Source organism: Myotis brandtii, unplaced genomic scaffold (assembly GCF_000412655.1).
Source record: "Myotis brandtii unplaced genomic scaffold, ASM41265v1 scaffold251, whole genome shotgun sequence".
Lineage (NCBI taxonomy): Eukaryota > Metazoa > Chordata > Mammalia > Chiroptera > Vespertilionidae > Myotis > Myotis brandtii.
Window position 1 is genome coordinate 376772 of NW_005359516.1, and position 18882 is coordinate 395653.

Here is an 18882-nt window from a genome sequence, read left to right on the forward strand (position 1 = left end):
CCGAACCGCGGCCCGGATGGTGCGCCCTCCGCCTCACGCTCAAGGGCTCAAGGGCGTAAACCGACCCGTTGGTTCTAAGCATTTCGGGGTCCCCCCTACCCGTTCCTAAACCGTGCGCTGTGCTTGGCCGCTGGTGGGCCTTGGGAGGCCCCAGGAGGTGTGAACGGCGGCCTAGCGTTAGTTGTAAATTGTCCAGGAACCTTAGGAGTGGGGTCCAGAGGCTCTTGGACTGTGGGAACCTCAAGAAGGAAAGTCTCGAGGCCATTCTTAGGGCCTCCGGGCCGGTCTCCCTTTCCTGGAAGGGGAGGAGAACTGCAGGCACCTGACCCAAGCCAGGCCCTCAGGGGAATGGAGAGGTGCCGCCTCACCCTGTGGGGGAAGAAAGGGGCAGTGCTGTCCTCGAGGTGTCCCCCCCCCCCCCCCGACCTAGAAACTGCGAGGGCATCTGCTTCTTGTCTGGAACTGGGATGTGTCCTCTGCCACCTAGACACACCCCCGGACCCTGTCCCTCTGAGTCCCTGGCCTGAACGCAAGAGTTCCTCTCCGTAAAGTGAGGAAACGCTTTAATCAGTCTTCAGGCTCCTGCCCGTCCTGCCTGAGGTGGAAACAGTGGTGCATGCACTGCTGGGGATCATCTCCCAGTCACTTCCACCTAGAAGGGCCAGTGGGTTTTTTTGTCATCATTTATTTTGGCAGCGTTTAACCTTCCCTGTGTGAAGATCAAGGCTTCAGACTGGGAGCCTCATTTCCTATTTTGGGCGTGGGCAGTGTCTGGAGGCCAGTCCCCAGGGCTGGCGACCTGCTGTGGATCACTCATCCACTGGGGGGACACCGCCCTGGGCCTCCTGGGTCCGGGATGGGGAGGGTAAGGGGATGAGGGCAGGGGTCTGCCGTAGGTGGGGACAGGTGCTGGGAAGGTTCGCCTGATCGGAATGGCATCCATCGGCGTAAATGTAGGAAGGCTTGCTGGAGGAGACTGATGAGCCTGGTGCAGACCCAGAGGAAAGCAGGAGTTGGCTAGAAAAGGATCTGACCTTGGACATTTTTCACAGTGTGGGTAGGGAAGGGTCTTCATGGCTCTTAGTGGCCTGGGGTGGGAAGCACAGGGCGGGTTCCCCGCAGGTCTGACCTAGCTCCATGTCCCCCTCCCCTGGCCTTCTCCTCTCCTTCCCTCATGACTTGCTGTTTGGTTGCCGGGTGTGGGATCATGTGGCATAGCTTGGCCCTTGTTTTGTTTTCTTTTTTCCTCACTTTTTCTGTCCTCTCCCTCCTTCCTGGCCTAGGGAGCCTAAGGGGGTGGGTGTGGGGCTGCAAACTCTCCCCTGGATCTCTTAGCCCTTCCTTTTTTCTGGAGAGGCTCCTGTCCCCAAATTCTTTCCTCCCCTTTTTTTCTTAGTCCTTCAACCTCCACCTTGCAGCTATTCTGACCAGGCTGGTAGATGACACATCCGGGGACACACACCAGTCTCTAGGCTTGTAGGGAGGGGCTTCTGTGAGGTCAGTGACTTGGGAGGGGCCTTTGATTCCCCCCCTCTTCCCCCAGTTCCTGCCCTTGCTTTCTTCTTGGGCTGTGGATCTGACTCAGCTGAGCTGTTTATGCCTTAGGCCCAGGTGGGCCTGTTTTCAGCCAAGGACAGTTCCCCTTGGAGAATTTGATTTGCTACCCCTTGATCAGAATGGGAGCCTTAATTGACTTTATAGAAGTCCTCTTTGCACCAGGATCTTTCCGCACCCAACCCGCTGCCTTTCCTCAGATGTATTGACCTGGATTATTTATAGAACCCGGAGGGGGCAGGGGGGAGAGGGATACTTGTGGTGGGCAGAGGAAAAGCCTGTGAAACTGGCCTAATCTCCTAGTCCATTGGACCTCACAGCATGCCCACCAACAGAGGGTGAGGACTGCTGCCCCCACTCTGGTCCCCGCCTCCCTCCTCTGGCTCTAATGGCCATTCCTGGTGGCCTTCCCTGGAGCTGCTAAGACAGTGAGTCTGCACATTGCCCATTGGGCAGAGGACAAGATGGAGAGGACCGGAGTTTATCCTCCTCAGTTTTGGAAAGAACAGTATCATACTTTAACTTCAGGAACCAGGTGTGGTGGTCTCAAGGAGGGCGGATGGTAGCTCTGTGTCGCCAAGACAGGACCAGGCTGGGGAAGGGCAGCCTCACGGTTAAGAGGAGGGGCCTGTGGAATGGCACAGCCCAGATTCCAGTCCCAAACCTGCCAGCTTCTGGCCAGTCAAGTAAACTCTTCGTGCCTTAGTTTTCTCATCTGTAAAATGGGGCTAATTAGCACTTTCACAGGGTTGATGTAAGTGGTGAAATGAGGATGCAATTAAAATATCTAGTGCAGTTTCTGGACATGGTTGGTGCACAATGTCTGACGGCTTTGATCTGAGAGACATCCCCTGCCCTGGGAGAGCCTCTCATGTGATGGGGAAGACAATTTAGGACGTAGAGCCTAGGGAAGACTGGATGGCAGGGTACATGCAGAAGTATGAGAGCTCCTGATAAAACTGGCTGGCCCTTCACAACCCTCCACCATTCTCCTTACTGCTAGAGGTTGGAGAACTAGGGCTGGCTTGGGGGCCTGCAGTCTTAAAGCCAGACTTGGCTCAGCCTGCAGCTCTCTTCCCAGCAGCCTTCCTGGGAGCTGCCTGTACCCTTTCGGAAAGGCAGGACAGCACAGGGTTTAAGAACCTGGAGATGGGGCTTTCACTCCCAGTTCCATAACTTCCTAGCTGGCAAGTTACTTAACCTGTTTCCTCATTTCTACAAAGGCCATGATAGAAATGAGATAGCATCTATAAAAGCCTTCATGTAGTTCCAGAACCATAGCAAGCTTTCAAAATATTAGTGTTGGGGTTACTCTCAGGGCCCTGCTTTGTGTGATGATGGTGAAGATGGTGGTAGATGGAGTGTTAGACACCTCATCAGCCCCCAAAGATCCTTTGTCAGTGGGATACTCTTTGAGGTAGGGATTTCACTGGAGACTTTCCAAATAATTAAATTCTCAAAACAAAATTTAACATAATACACAAGGAGATTGGTTATAACCCTTTCCCCTTAGTAAAGTCATGGTTCTGAAAATCCTGAGATGCTTCCCAATTGTTTCCTTTCTGGCTTTTGCCTTCAGCACCCTTCCTAGTGCACTCCCGTGGGTGCTCTGTGTGGTCCTGCCTTAAAGAACCCCTGCCTGGCCGAAACCGGTTTGGCTCAGTGGATAGAGCGTCGGCCTGCAGACTGAAGGGTCCCAGGTTCGATTCCGGTCAAGGGCATGTACCTGGGTTGCGGGCACATCCCCAGTGGGAGATGTGCAGGAGGCAGCTGATTGATGTTTCTCTCTCATCGATGTTTCTGACTATCTCTCTCCCTTTCTCTCTGTGAAAAATCAATAAAATACATTTAAAAAACAAAAAAACAAAAAACCCCTGCCTGTGTGGCTCGGTTGGAGTGTCATCCCATACACCAAAAGGTGGCGGGTTTAATTCCCCGTCAGGGCACATACCCTGGTTGTGGGTTCGATCCCTGGTTGGGGTGCATGTGGGAGGCCACCAATCAATGTTTCTCTTTCTCTCTCTCTTTCTTTCCCTTCCTCTCTTTAAAATAAAATTAAAATAAAGAGCCCCTGTCCTGGGCTTGTTGGATCAGTGGTTAGACAATATAGGACTTAGAACCTAGGAAAGACTGTGGATGGCAGGGTACGTGCAGAAGTGTGAGAGCTCCTGATAAAATTGGAGCCTGGTGGTTAGGGCCTGGCCCCTTGGGAAAGTTGAGGCGGTGGGCTCGTTTGGGTTGGGGCCAGTTTTTCTTTTTTCATTCCTAAGAGTAAAGCTGTTGTGACCATGTACAGGCTGCTGACTGTGGCCCCTAAGAGGCTCTGTCAGCTCTGGTCAGACAGAGGCATTGGTTTTCAGACTGTGGCCGAGGAGGACGTAGGTTTGAGACCAGAGCCTTCTGGCCTGAGATCTCCTGAGGGTGGGTTTAGGGGCACCGGGAGAGGCACCCTAAGGAAAATGTAGCCTGTTGGCCTAGGGTTGGGTGGTCTTTGAGGGCATCCACCTATCCCTTAGCTCCAGATGCCAGGCAGAGTACTGTTGGGGGCAGATGGCACATGACCCCACGGCCTTCTCTCCAGATGTGACTGCTCCTCAGGAAGCAGCTGAAGCCACAAGCGTCCTTGGCTTCCTTGGCTCCTGTTCCAGCCCCAGACCTGGAGCTGGAGGCCTGTGGGACGGCCTGGGAAGTCGGCTTTGGCTGCCAGGGAAGGGTGTGGCTGTACTTAGAAGCCAGTCATTAGGACACAGGAGGCTCCATCTCCCTTAGTTATGGGGCAGTTTTTATGTGGGGTTGCTTAAGCAGCAGTGTCTGGGAGTGTGGGGAGGGGTAGGAAGTGAGTCCCCTATCAGACTGGGCAGCTCCTGCAGGCTGGCACAGCAGCTTCCCCTTCCCCTGCATCTGGCACTGGGTGGGACCCACCTCTGCCCTGTTCTCCCCTCCTGTGGGCAGCCAGGGACAGGCACCACTTAGCAGAGGCCCCATCCCAAGTGACCTGGAGGGCTGTCCCTTTCCTGTGCTGGGGGCTGCCCAGTGCCTTTATTATTGCTGCCTCCTGGTGTTATGACTTCTTGCCTTGTCCAGATGTTTCCCCTGCCCTCCCCACCCTGCTCAGGGACAGATGATTAACACAATGGGGGGGATCTGTGTGTTCTCTGGGAATCAGTACTCTTTTTCTTCTAGTCCTTTGCAAAATGATGCGATCATGAAGAAGCTTTGCCCTGCCCTGGCCAGGTGGCTCACTTGGGTGGAGTGTTGTCCCATGCACCAAAAGGCTGTGGGTTCGATTCCTGGTCAGGACACAAACCTAGGTTGTGGGTTCTATCCTCGGTTGGGATGCATACAAGAGGCAGCCGATCGATGTTTCTTACATTGGTTTCTCTTGTTCTCTCTCTTTCCCTTTCTCTTTCTAAAACCAATTTAAAAAACATATCCTCCATGAAGATTAAAAAAAGAAGCAGCAGCTTTTCCCTTCCTCACAGCCAAGTAATAGAAATAAGTCCACAATGTGGACTGTCGGTCCTGTCTGGGATAAGTCTGATCACTTTGCTTCTTACTGAGCTGGCTGAGGCCCCCTTACGTTTTTCTTCCGCAGGAATGATGGCTGCCAGACAGGAGAGCTGGGCTTGGCAGGTCAGTCTGAGGCCCAGAGTGGCTGGCCCAGCCCTCACACCATTGAGCAGTAAGCAAGCAGGGACCCGGAAAGTTCAGTTCCCAGAAGGCAGCATTTCAAAGGAGCTACATAGGGAGGGGCTTTGTCTCTGGCCACTTTGACCTTCAGCTGACTAGGTGTGGGGAAGAGAAGCACAGCCCTTAATCCTGGAATTCTGGTGTCAGAGCTAGAAGAATGCTTAGACCCGTGGAAATAGAGGCTGGGGAGGGAGAGGGACATGCTGTCAGCTACTCGGCAATTAGGGAGGGTGGGGCTCTGTGTGGCTCCTGTTAGGCCCTGGCACCAGAAGAGGAGGCATTTGGGGCCCTGTGTGCACCCCAAGGCATTTATCTGTGGAAGTGCCTATGAGGTTTTAGAGGGGACATTTCAGCTGGGATGGGAGTGGGAGCCTGGAGGCTTATCTGTGGACCTGGTGGGCAGTCTAATCCAGAGGCCTTTCTGGAGTGCCTGGGCAGAGGCTGAGAGGGGCCACAGGGTATGGACACCCCCGCCTGCATGCCTGGAGGTCTTGTTAGGAGGATGGACCCCCACATGTGGAGGAAGGACCACAGCCAGGTATTTGGTGCCGAGGCAGGGAGCACTGGAGATGTTCAGAGCAGACAGAGCCCAGGGAAGGCCTTCTCCAGGAGAGGACATACACCTCTACCTCCTCCGCGTTCCCACACCGACAGCATGTGGCACTCTGTTTCAGGGGATTATTGTTGCCTCCTTGGCCTAGTGCAGTGATGGCGAACCTATGACACGCGTGTCAGAGGTGACACGCAAACTCATTTTTTTGGTTGATTTTTCTTTGTTAAATGGCATTTAAATATATAAAATAAATATCAAAAATATAAGTCTTTGTTTTACTATGGTTGCAAATATCAAAAAATTTCTATATGTGACACGGCACCAGAGTTAAGTTAGGGTTTTTCAAAATGCTGACACACCGAGCTCAAAAGGTTCACCATCACTGACTGGCCTAGTGTGTTGTCCATTAAGCCCTTTCTAGGTGCTGCCACTGTTCTAAGGACTTGACCTAAGTTAGTTCACAGCAACCTCTAGAGATACAGGCACTGTTACTGTGTTTAACAGATGGGGAAACAGAGGCCAGGTGACTTTTCTAAAGGCACACAGTACAGGGTAGAGCCAGGAGTTAGGCCCAGGTGCCTGGCCTCCCGTTCTGTGTTTTTCACCACCATGCTGCACCGCCCATCTCAGTTTTCTTCCATGTCTCCCACGGGTCAGCTCAGCATGGGGCCAGGTGCTCAGCAGCTGTCCTCCGAGGGTTCCTCTCTCCTCTTCAAAGCAGCCCTTGGGTTAGCCTTGGGGGCTCTGTAAGCATCACCTGCTACTCCAGTGTGAGGCCTTGGCTGACTGGGATAAGCATGTTTAGTCTGTGTCTCTGTGTCTTTTGTGTCTGTCTTGGGATGGGGTGTTGCCTGGCACTTTGGGAAGGAAGGTATCACTGCCACCAGGGTGTGTCTCAGGAGATGTGGGAGGCCTACGAAACTCGGCCTGCGCCCTGGTACTACGTACTGCCCCCCCACCTCAAGGAGATTTGCTCCCCTTGGCTTATGTAGTAGCTCAGGGCCTCGGAGCATCAGCAGAGACAAGACTTCCTGACCTTTCCCGATACGTCACATGCCTGTTCCACTGGGACAGAACACTCCCGAGCCATCTGGTTCCTCCCCCTACAGCAATGCAGATGCAGTTGCTTGCTTTTTTTTTTTTTAATCCCCACCCAAAGATATATTTTTATTAATTTTAGAGAGAGAGAGGAAGGGAGAGAGAGAGAAACATCAATGTGAGAGAAAAACATCGATCGGTTGCCTCCTGTACATGCCCCAACCAGGGGGTTGGGATAGGACCCGAAACCTTTTGGTGTGCGGGATGATGCTGCAACCGACTGAATCACCCAGCCAGCCAGGGCTCGTTTGCTTTTTTTCTTTTTTTTTTCTTCTTCTTCTTCCTTTTGTTCAACATCTAGGAAGCAATGACAGGTAATGACTATGCCTGGGTCAGGGCTTTGGAGAAAACAAGAGAGAGAAAATGTATAGCTCTTTCCCTAAAAGGGTGAAAATACGTTTGAGACAAGACTTACACAGGAAGGATAATCAACCTACAAAGCAGCATATAAAAAAGTGTGAGAGAAGGAAATGATTAGAAGAAGGGCAAACTCACCAGGGTTAGAGTGATCAGGGTGGGCTTCCTGGGGGAGGTGGTACTTTGAATTACAGGAAAGGCTATGGGGGGCTGGGCAAATTTCTGAGAGGGAGACTGTCCCTCTGGAAGGGAGGTGAATGTGGTAGAGAGTGGAAGGGAACCAAGCTGAGTTTCCTATATGCCTTTCCCAGCAAAACAGCCTTTACTTCTTATTTATTTTTAGGTAGTTCACCTGGTTCAAATGCTAAAGGTAAAGAGGCTGCACGATGAAAAGCCTCCCTTGTCCCAACTTTGAGTCACCCAGTTCCTCTCTTCAGAGGCAACCAACATTACCAGTTACTTCCAGAGTTATTCCATGCATTTAAAAGCCAATGCATTATGTATTTTCTTCTCCTCATCGTTTTTGTTTGTTTGTACAAATGCAACATTCTCCACACACAGGCCTCTACCTATGGTCAGCCTGTCTTCTCCATGAGGGATGTTTAATGTTTGTTTCTACCTGTAGTGAATCTGAACTGAGACCTCGGCAGAGGGGATGGGCACTACTTAGGTTCGACCTCCATGACCCAAGACTCTTTTTTTTAGGGTGAATCTGGGGTTAGGAGCAAACTGGGGAGGAGGGTGTGGTTAGAACTTTTATTCTCCTTTCTGCCCAAGACCCCCGGGGGGAGGTCATCTTGTTGGTTCTTTCATTCCTCCTGGGCAGATTGTCGGCGGTTGGTCCTGGGCCACCTCCCTCCCATGGGCTGATGCCAGCCTACCTATAAAAGGCCCCAAAGACAACAAATCCCAAGTCTTTATGTGTGGTTTGCCCTAGTTTTCAGAGTGCTTTCTCAGCATCACCTCATTTTGTTCTTTCCTGAAGGCAGGCAGGGTGACCCCCATTTCACAGATACGGAGACGGGGGTGTCAGGAGGTAGAATGACTGTTCTAGGTCACATGACTCATTAGTGGCAGCCAGGTTTCTGACCTCCAAGCCCAGTGCTTTTTCCCCTGCATCGTGCTTTTGGTCATACATATTTTCTGTTGCTATCCGTGCTGGCTAGACTGGTCTCCAGGCATTTTTATAGCTTTTTTTTTTCTTGCTGGGTGAGTGCGGTCACAGCCATGTTTGAGGCAGCTGATGGTGACAGACCTTTGGAGCCTCCAGCAGTAGGAGGGATGAGGACAGGAGTATTAGCCAAGATGTTTGTGCCCAGGAGGGAGGGAGGCGGACCTGGCTGGGTCTGCAGGGAGCTGAGTAAGACATGGCCACGGAGACAGGGGAAGCTAATAAAGTGACGGTTCTGGGCGGCAGGGACTGTCTCTTAGTGCCGGGCAGGATGCCAGGGTGGGCGATGGGAACCATCGTCTGGCCTGATAAGAGGTGATATCCTGTCCTATGGCTGTGTCAGGCTTGCAGTTCTACTGTAGGTACCAAATCAAAGGGTAGGTGAGGTGGTGGGTGTGGGGAGCCAAGGGGATTGGCCTGCCACCCGCACATCTCCTGTCCGATCTGTAGAAGGACAACTGCTCATGGGGGACTTGGAGAGGAGGGAAGGTATCTGGATGGGGAGACTCTGGAGAAAGGTTTTCCAGCGTCTCTCCAAACTCTGAGTAATAACAGTTTTGGTTGGCATTTCTCCCTGCCTCTAACCTGCTTATTTTATCACCCCTTTTACAGAGGTGAAATGGCTGCATTAAAGTCACTTAATAAGTCAGATTCTGGACAAGAACCCCAGGTCTCCTATCTTCAACCCACTGGGGTCTTCCCACTATGTCCTTAAAATAATCTTTTTCTTTTTTATTGCTTAAAGTATTACAAAGGGTATTACATATGTGTCCTTTTTTCCCCCCCGCCCTTGACAATCCCCTGGCCTCCCCTAGCCCCCAGTGTCTTATGTCCATTGGTTATGCTTATATGCATGCATACAAGTCCTTTGGTTGATCTCAAAAAATAATCTTTTTCTTCAGTTTATTTCTGGGACTAGCCGAGCCCTGTGGATTCCATCTCCTTTACCCAGCAGGTATTAGAAAGTGTTCCATGTATCAGGGCCTCGGTTGTGGGGGTAAAGTTGGGTAACAGTACCTGCTGTCAGTAAGTGGGGAGCCTGCAGGTGGAGTGTCTCTGCCAGAGGGGCCCCTCCCACCTTCCCCATTGCTCCTGTCCTAGTTTAGGGTTTTTTTTTTCCATTTTCTTCCTTTCTTCCTTTCTTTCTTTCTCTCTTTCTTTCTTTCTTTCTTTCTTTCTTTCTTTCTTTCTTTCTTCCTTTCTTTTCTTTCTTTCTCTCTGCTCTGGACTGTTAATATAGCCACTGCTGCCTTTTTATAAACCAGAATGCCAGTTTATTCATTTATGATGAGAAATAACTGCTAAGGCATAAGGATTTGCTGGGGTCGGCCCAGCCATGGCCCCCACCCCACGTTGTGCCGGCTTCCAGCCAGACCCCCTTGCCTCACCTCTCCGCTGTCCCTTTCCCTGCTGTCCCTCGGTGTCCTACAGCCCAGCTTCCATCAGTCCTGTCCTTGTTTCATGCCCTGCAGTGCTCTTCAGGGCCAGAGTAAAGTTACAGCTCTTCAGCGTGATGTTGCCGCATCTCCTGTCTGCCCCAAAGCGCCTTCCTGTCTGACTTTGCCTGTCCAGCCTGGGCATCTGCCTATTTTGTTCCTTCCACCTGGAATGTCTCCCTAGTCCTGTCCTTGCCTCCTTCCTGCCCATCATTCAAGGCCCGGTATAATGCCATGTCATTCCCCATGAAATCATCTTACTGCTCCCCTTTAACCTCCCTGTGCAGTTTGTTTGTGCATTTTTGTGGTGTCAATCACCTTCTGCCTTTATTTGTGTGGCTATCTTATTTCCTCAACACGATGTAAGCTTCTGGAGGGCACCCATTACTTGTTCCTTGTTCCTGGCACATTCTTGGGAAATGTTTTGAGCGGAGGCCTGGCTGAGGCCTCCTCTGGTTGGGTGAGATTTCACTGGTGAGTTAGTTACCTGTGCCTCTAAGACATTGTGAGTGCCAGGATGGGGTCAGGACCTCTCGTGCCAGGCCCTGTGCTGGGCCTGCAGCCGTGAGCAGGTGGTTAGCACAGCACAGGCACAAGGCTCAGGACAAGACCAGGAGCTGGGCTCAGTCACAGGACAGTGAGGACAAAGCCTGTGTCTTGGCCCAAGGCTACCCCCCTTACCTCCTCAGGGGTCTGATATAAACCCACTGTTAGTCCCAGGTGAGCTCAGAGGAGAGTATAAGTAAGTCAGTGCTCCCTAAGTGCTTTAATATGTGTTTTCAACCATCTCCAAAAGATTCAGGGGCTTAAAAAAAATACCCATAATACTATTATCACACAAACAAAATCAACAACTCCCCAATAACCATCCAATATCCAGTCCATATTCAAATTCCCCTGATATCAGAACTCTCTCTTCATAGGTGCTTTGTTGAATCAGGATCCCAATGGGCTCCCAAACTGTGCCTGGTGGTAGGTTGCCCAGTATAACAGTCCCCGCTCTTCGTTTCAACCCTTCCTGGTGGAGGAGCTGGGAGAATATCCCACACTGTGCCCCGGCTGAAGGGCTCCTGATGATGCTCTTCTCCCTGACTCCCCTGATTCTCCAGTCCCAAGCGCGAGGTCTGGAAGGCCTGTGTCCCAGGTCCCACCTCCCGCAGGCGTCCTTTCTGTGGGGTGGCTGACTCTGCTGCATGGTCTCCCACACGAAGCGGTGGGTTCTGGGCTGTTGGTCCGACCCAGCCGTTATGAAGTTCTCCATCACCCTTTCTCCCAGCGGTGTTAGTGCCATTGATGACGACTGCACTTAGGTCTCTGCTTCTGCCCTTTCTTCTGTTTCTATCAGGAATGGGGCATAAGGAAGAGCTTTCCCTTTCAACTATTCGGTCGCTCTACATACAAATGGCGGCTGGAATAACAGGGTGACAGTTTTTTGTCATTATTTTAGTGATGACTTTGAAATTAAAAACACACCCCGCCCCAGGAGAGTGGGCATGATACCAGTCATTTACGTGGCAGGAGTTTCCTGCCAAAGCAGAGACTGCGGGGCCTCGTGAGCCCAGGGAGGGGACAGCGTGGCATGACTCTGAAGACGGCTGGTCTTTTGAGGGCAGATGGTTTAATCTATACAACATCTCTTGAAATGGCCATTGCTGGCCTGGCCTAGAAATCTGGGGCAGACACTGTTACGGACAGAGAGATATTTTGGTGTTTTCTCCTATAGTTTCCCTAACATTTACTTTTTGAGTCCCTGTGTTCCCCTCTGAGCCCTGAAGCCCCCGTTTGTACTAGCTCTCTAGGGAAGCTAGAGGTGGAGAGTGAGGCGGAAAGGAAACCCCCCAGGATTTCTTCTTCCTCCACTTTGGCTCCTTACTTTCCCGTCTTGAAGATTTTTCAGCCGGTGCATCAGGGCAGCACAGTTGTCTTTGCTAAGGGCCTGCTGGCTTCATTTGCCTCAGGGGTGGAGTTCAGTTCTGCATCTTTCAGCTTTGCAGGCCCTCATCCCCAGCGTGGTGGTAGCTTTTCGTCAGCCTGAGGTAAGGCCAGTCTCCCAAGAGGCCGGGACTGCAGCCACAGCCAGAAAAGAGAAGCTGCAGACCTGGTGGGTTGCAGCTGTAGCAGGTGGGCTCAGGTGGGGACCAACCTGGGGAAGTTGGAGATTGTGGTATTGGGGTCATGATCAAAACAGGCCCCAGTTAGCAGGTACACTTGGCTGTTTTTGTTTCTCTGGAGTCACCTTCATTGGCATGCAGGGTGGTGAGGGTCAGGCTGAGCACTGTAGCGTGACACTGGGGAGTCTCAGAGCGTCTGGCTAACTTCTTGCCTGTCGCCATGCCCTCCTAGTTCCCTGAGTGGAATCTGGGAGCAGTGCCTGCCCTCTGCCTTGAGGCCCAGCCCGGGTGCCGTGCACTGAGGCAGGAAGGCAAAGACCTGCCTTCTGCTGCCGTTGTGCCCTCCCTCCTCTAGAGCAGGCGCTCTTAGCCCTTTCTGTGCCATGGACCTCTTCTCAGAACAAGATCTCCAAATACATAGGATTACCAAGTACACCGATGATATTGAAGCACATTTATCAATATATTAGAACATTTGCTAAAGTACCTGGGCTTTATTACTGTGTTAAACAATGTGATCCAGTGGGAGGACTAATAACTTTAAAGTTCAAAGTAAAGATGAGTATAGACAATATTTTGTTACATCTGTAATGTGATAAGAAAATACCTGGTTTCTCCTGGTGACACATTCAGAGGTACTGCTGCTCTACTACTACTGCTGGAAAAATTCATAATTGAAGAGATGCTTAATTTCAGTTAGAGATGCGGGGAAATAAAGATGTAATTTTTCTCTTATCTAAAACATACCCTTTACTTTGGAGAAATAAGGAGTGACTTTAGATTCCTTGGTTGGGCAGGGACACAGGAGTTTCTGGGCCTGCAATGTGTGTGTGTGTGTGTGTGTGTGTGTGTGTGTGTGTGTGTGTGTGTGTGTGTGTGTGTGTGTGTGTGTGTGTGTGTGTGTGTGTGTGTGTGTGTGTGTGTGTGTGTGTGTGTGTGTGGTACTTGCAGAGGGAGGCAGTCTAGTGCAGTGATCAAGATCTGGCCAGGCTCTGGAGAGAGGGAGTCTGAGTTCAAATCCTGGCTCTCCTACTTCCTGAAAATAAGTAGGTGACTTAACCCAGCAGACTTCTCTGTGCCCCTGTGTCTGCATCTGCAAAAACGTAAGAGCTGACACTTGTGTGGCGTTTCCCATGTGCCAGGCCCTATTCTCTGAGTGTTTCACACACAATCCACTTACTCCTTTTAGAGTTTTGTGAGGGGAATGGACTTCCGTTACTCCCATAGGTGTGGAAACTGAGGCATAGATTAGGTGATCTGCGCAAGGTCACGAAGCCATAAGTCCTGGGGCTGGGGCTTAAACTAGGCAGCCTGGCTCCAAAGTCTATGCTGGTAGCCACTCTAGGGTCAGCCTCCCACACCCACCTCAACAGGGCTGTGAAAAGGATTAATGGGATATACTTTGTTGTGTTGAGTGCTTAGTATAGTGCCTGGCACACAGTAGATGCTGAATGAGAGAAGTTGTTCAAGGTGAGAAGACCAGTGGCCTAGTGATGGGCTAGAGTGGGATCAACAGCCACCGTCATTCACGAGTCTGGTCACTTCCCAAACCTGGTTGGCACCTTCTCTCTCAGAGAAGCTAGTGAGAATCTTAGCTCAGAGATGGGGATGAGGGTCTTGCGGTTAAAGAAGGTCCCCGCTGGGAACTGTCCCCTTGAAGCCTGGCTCTGCGGCCCCTTCCTCAGGAGGCTCCTGTTTGGGGATGGTGGGCAGGGAGCCCCCTCTTCGCTCTTTGGGAACCTGGTGTCATGGGTAAGGCCCATGGATTTGTAATAGAAACATTACACAGTTGTTCAGTTGTGAACAGGGACAAACAAGTTCCTAAGTCAGTTCATGGATTAATTTGTTAGTTCATTGAAGAAAAGTGTGAGTGTCCACTATTTTAAGTGCTGGGAAGCAGAGGTGAGCAGAATAAAATTGCTGCCTGTAGAGCAGGGGAAGACAGACATGACATGGCTGTGCATAATATATCATTTTACCGTGTGGGATGCATGCATGCTCATGTGCACATGTGCACGAACACACACCTGGGTACTGCTCTTCTACTGCTCTTCCACATGTCAGGTAGTGTTAAGTATGCTCAAGAAATAAAACAGGGTAAGGGACAGTAGCAGTTGGGAACTCAGGGAAGACAGGCATTTCAGATGAACTGACATGAGTGAGTGAGTCAGTGAGTGAGTGAACCATGGCCTGAGATCTAGGCCCGTGTAAAGCAGGTGCAGTGGCCTTGAGGTGGGAACATGTTCGGGTCAGCGTGGGATGAGACACACAGAGTCAAGGGAGCTGGGAGCCAAAAGATAGGTCCTTTCCACCTCTGAGGAGTGGGGTGATGTGCTCTGGCCTCACCTGTTTGCTGGGTGGAGCATGGAAGGCAGGGGCAGGTAAGCAGGGAACTGTAATGTTCAGCAGGAGATGGTGGCGGACTGCACTGTAAGGTGACAGTGGTGGGTGGGTTGCATTCTAGATATAATTTGCAGGTAGAGCTACAAGAGTTCAAAGTTATGATGTGGGTTGTGGGGGAAAAAGAGACAAATGTTGGTTCCTGGGTTTGGGGCCTGAAATAAATGACATGTGGGGGCTCAGGAAGGGCCACAACTATTTGGGTCGTAAGCTGAATTTGGACTGATAGGAATGGAAATGAGTCAGGTGTGCTGGTGCCCGTGGCTGTCACAGCTCCAGCGCCACAGTCTCTGACAGGAACCCCCTGGCACCGGCCTGTGTTTGATGTCTGCCCTAGGTGGGCCCTCCCAGTGTTGGGCTTTTTCAGTTACGCTGTGTGGCAGCTGTTAGCCAGCTTCGTGCCCAGAGAGCTGGGTGTGTTGGACCTGGGAGTCCACGAGCAGGAGTAAGTAGGGCCATGGTCTTGATAACAGGTGAGGCAACAAGACCCCCACTCCTTGCATCCCACCTTTGTCCTCTGCCCCTGTGGTGTGTGGGGAGGGGTCCATCCTGGGGGGAGACTGAAAGCTGAGTCCTAAGTCCACACTGGGCCTGCTGAACTTTGTCCGGCTGTTAGGAGCATGGGAGAGAGATTGTGGCTGAGCAGGGGCCCTGTACGAGCTTTCCCACGGTGGGCCCTCAGGAATTCTGGACCTTGGGCTGTTGGGGAGGCTCATCTCAGACAAAGGTTTAATGGCCTGGGATCAGGACAAAACCCGAGGTTTCCTCAGTGACCTCTCAGGGCTCTGTCCTCTCAGGATTGTGCCAATCCTTTGAACGGGTTTCTGGTCTCCATACCCATCTCTGTGCCTCTGGGAATCTGTGATGTAGGTCCAGAGCCTGCACGCAGTGAGCACACAATGAGGCTAGGCTAGCCCTGCCGATTCTCTAGCCCATGGCGTGTCTCCCTCTGTCCATGCATGGGCCCCTCAGGCCCCTCTGCACCCACAGGCTCAGATCTGCATTTGAACAACACTCAGGGACTCTTTAGTACTTTGCAGTTTGAGAAGCGCTGATGAATGCCACTCCCGAGGACCAGGCTTTGCATGTGTCATCTTCTCAGCAGCCCTAATAGGGTGGTATCCCCACTGGATGGCGGGGGAAGCGGAGGCTTCGGGAAGTAACCTGGTAGGTGGAGGTTACACATGAGTGAGTGGTGGGGCCACCTGTGTACTCAGGGTGCAGAGCCAGGCTGAGCCATCAGCTGTGCCGCCACGTGTGTCCAGAGGAGAGCTCTGAGCAAGGGGTGGGCAGAGCAAGGGGGCAACGAGGGGAGGTGGGCAGTGAAAAGCTGAGGGCTTATAGCATCTCAAGGCTTTACTGCCAGCATTGCTTCTTTACTTTGGAGCTGTGTGCCTGGGGGTGGGGGGGGGGATGCTTGATAAATATCCACAGGGCATACCGTTTAGCGAGGGAGATCCTGGCCACCTGGGGATGACACCAGGTGGTCAGAGCAGATGTGGCCAAAATGGTGGCAGGTGAGAAAGCTTCCTAGAGGAGGTGGGACTTGAACTGGGCCACGGGACCCTGTTGTCTCATTCCCCGAGGGAGTCTCAGTCTGCAGGGAAGAGATGCTCAGAGCCAGTTTGCTCTGGGGCCTGCTGTGTGAAGATTTCCATCATTTCACGGAGGGATCGTCGGCCCACAGCAGCTGTGTTCAGGGCTTCCTGACCTCATCTGGACTGTGCTGCAGTGCCCGGCAGGCTCGGGGTCTGTAGGGGACCCTGTGGACAGACAGGAAGAAGAAGGAAGCAGGGGTGGGAGGGAAGGATGTGGCCTTTGTCCAGGAGCAGCTGTCTCAGCCCATGAGGGTCACACTCTGGGAGAATGCCTGCTGTGGTCGAGTTCCTGGGCATCTCTGGTGCCAGGCAGGGGCCCATTCAGGCCTGGCCTGGAAGGCGGAGGGAAGTATGGTAAGTTGGTAGGAAGATAGCGGGGTAATAGTGGCTGGAGGACTAGAGGCAGGTCCTGACCATCCTCAATCTCACTCTGCTCTGGATGGGAGACTCAGAAAATGGTGAGGAAAGTCTTTTCCCTCCTGGCCCCACCTCCCAGGATCTTCCTGCCCTAAATGGGGCCTAGGCTGGGTTTGGGGAGTGCCTAGGGCTTGGCCTTTAAAGAGTCCATATGGTGCCCAGTGTTGCTAGTGAGGACCCGAAGCTGTTCTAATTCCTGATGTATGAACCTGCCTCCCTCTTTGGGAGCCTCAGGGTCTCCTCTGTATACCTGGTGTTCTGAGACACACAGTGACACCCGTGGCTGGGTCTTTCTTAGTTCCTTGTGCTGCATGCTTGTGGCCCTTCTGTCCTGGTGGTCATATCCTTCAGGTAAGAAAAACTTTCTTGCATTTTTTTCTTTCACTGTTTCATCCACTTTGTGTTCTCTACATGTACTCTCTCTGTTTTTTTTCTTCTTAGTTAATAAACTTTGTTTTAGACCAGTTTTTTTGTTAATCTTCACCTTAGGATATTTTTCCATTGATCTTTTAGAGAGAGTGAAAGAGAGAGGGAAAGACAGAGAGAAACATCTATGTGAGAGAAACATCAATTGGTTGCCTCCTGCATGTACCCTGACCAGGACCAGGGAGGAGCCTGCAACCAAGGTAGGTGCCCTTGACTGGAATCGAACCACGGACCCTTCGGTCTGCACACCAACACTCTATTTACAGACTGGCCAGGGCTAGACCAGTTTTATGTGTACAGAAAAATGAGTGGAAAGTACAGAAAAAGTATGTTTATACTCCTTAAATTCCCTCAGTTTCCTCTATTATTAACACCTTGCATTAGTGTGCTAAATTTGTTACCACTGATGAGCCAATATTGATATATTATTGTTAATTAGAACCTGTAGTTCACATTAGGGTTCACTCTTTGTGTTTTATATTCTGTGGGTTATGACAAATGTATAATGGCATGTACCTATCAGTATAGTATCATGCAGAATGGTTTCACTGCCCTGAGATCCCCTGTGAATTGTTGATTTTTCAGCTTGCTCCGCTTTGGTCTTGTGTTGTGGATGGGAGAGAGGACTCCCAAGCCCCTCACACTCGGGAGCCAATTGCTCTCCTGCTTGACTGTCCAGTTATCTGGGGTGGACTTCCTTGGATTGACCTCTAACAGTCGCTTCATCCTTATCCTACATTCTGGAGATTTCCTCCAATTCATCTTGGAACACATCCTTTGAATTTTTAATTTCAGCTCTTATGTGCCGGGGAGGTTACACATTCTGGGTGCTAGTGTGAGAAGGGGGCCTGTTTCCAGCTGTGCCTGACTGCATCAGTTAGGCCTGGAGTCCCGACGTCCAGAACCTTTCTGGTTCAGTCTCTCCGCTCACACCTGTGGAGGTGGGCAGGCGTGTGACCTGGGTGAGTGGGGTAGGAAGGGGGTCTATGGAGGTGTCCAGGAGCTCCACACAGATGCCGTATGGTGCGGCCAGCCAGCCAGCCAGAGTCAGCTGGGTCAGCCCTTCCTTCTTGGGCCCTCCCCCAGGAGTCTGAGCCGTTGGTGAGGAGGATTTGGGAAGCAGAGGAAGGAAGAGCTCTGTGCCCACCCCTCCCCTGTAGCATGGGCTCCATCCCCCCTGGTCATGCGTGTTAGGGGTGTCTCTGGGAGTGTGTAGTGGGAAGAACATGGGCTTTGGGGTGATAAAAACCTGGTCCCGCATCTCCCCTCTCCTTTCTGGCAGCTTGTTCTCGGAAGAGTGACCACTTGAGCCTCGACCTCCTGATCTGTGAAATTGGGGTCGTGCCCCCGACCTCGTGGGCTGGCTGTGAGGTGTGAATAAGTGGGAATGAGATGAGAAGCCTGCACTCTGTTGTAACACACAGTAGACGCTCACCAGACATCAGCCCTCGCTCCCATCCCTGGGCCTCGTGCTTACGGCCCCTTTGTACCATCTTGTCTGCCCCTCCATCTTGCAGAGCTGCTCCTGGTGGGACGTGGGGCGAGTCAGTGAGTGGGTGAGGTGTGTGTGTGCATGTGCTAGTGTTCCTGTGTTCCTGGCCCAGGGCCTGTGGGTGAGCTGTTCTTTCCTGGGCTCACTGGTGGCTCAGAGCAGGGCTTTGGCTGGGACTGGCCAGGGGAGGTGATGTAAACAGGGAAGAATGTGGGCAGGTCTGTCTGTAACTGGGGACTGGAGATGTGAGAGTCCTTCCCAGACCCAGCCTCACCTCTCCCGGCCTCCGAGTTCCAGTTGTGGGGGGATGGGCACTCCAGGGAAGGTGCTGGGGTGGAGGAGCTATGGTGTGGTGACCCCTGCCCTGCCTAGCAGCACCACGGAGCTTCCCCTACTCAGGATGTGGCTTTCTTCATCATGGAGGAGTTTTGGATAGTTTCTCAGCTATGCCTGTGGCCTGGGAGGCAGGGCCTGTGTGTCAGAGCAGGAGTCTGTGGTGAGAGGCTGTCATAGCCCCAAAGCAAGGAGGGGGCCCTGCGAGGTGACAGACACTGAAGGGGAGGGGTGCGGTGGGGAGGG

The 18882-nt window shown here is 52.0% G+C and overlaps 1 protein-coding gene across 2 annotated transcripts in view; it reads left to right on the forward strand.

Annotated features, from left to right (window-relative positions):
• The first annotated feature begins 14319 nt into the window (after positions 1-14319).
• The window catches only part of RAB11FIP5 (RAB11 family interacting protein 5 (class I)), a 20884-nt gene continuing 16321 nt past the window's right edge, over positions 14320-18882 (forward strand). The window contains exon 1 of one of the 2 annotated variants that reach the window (XM_005867750.2): positions 14320-14351. In XM_005867750.2, coding sequence (XP_005867812.1) covers positions 14335-14351 — 17 coding nt within the window. In that variant the 5' untranslated portion in view covers positions 14320-14334. Of the gene's footprint in view, positions 14352-18675; positions 18800-18882 lie in introns of those variants that run through there. The other variant, XM_005867749.2, reaches the window with a different exon arrangement.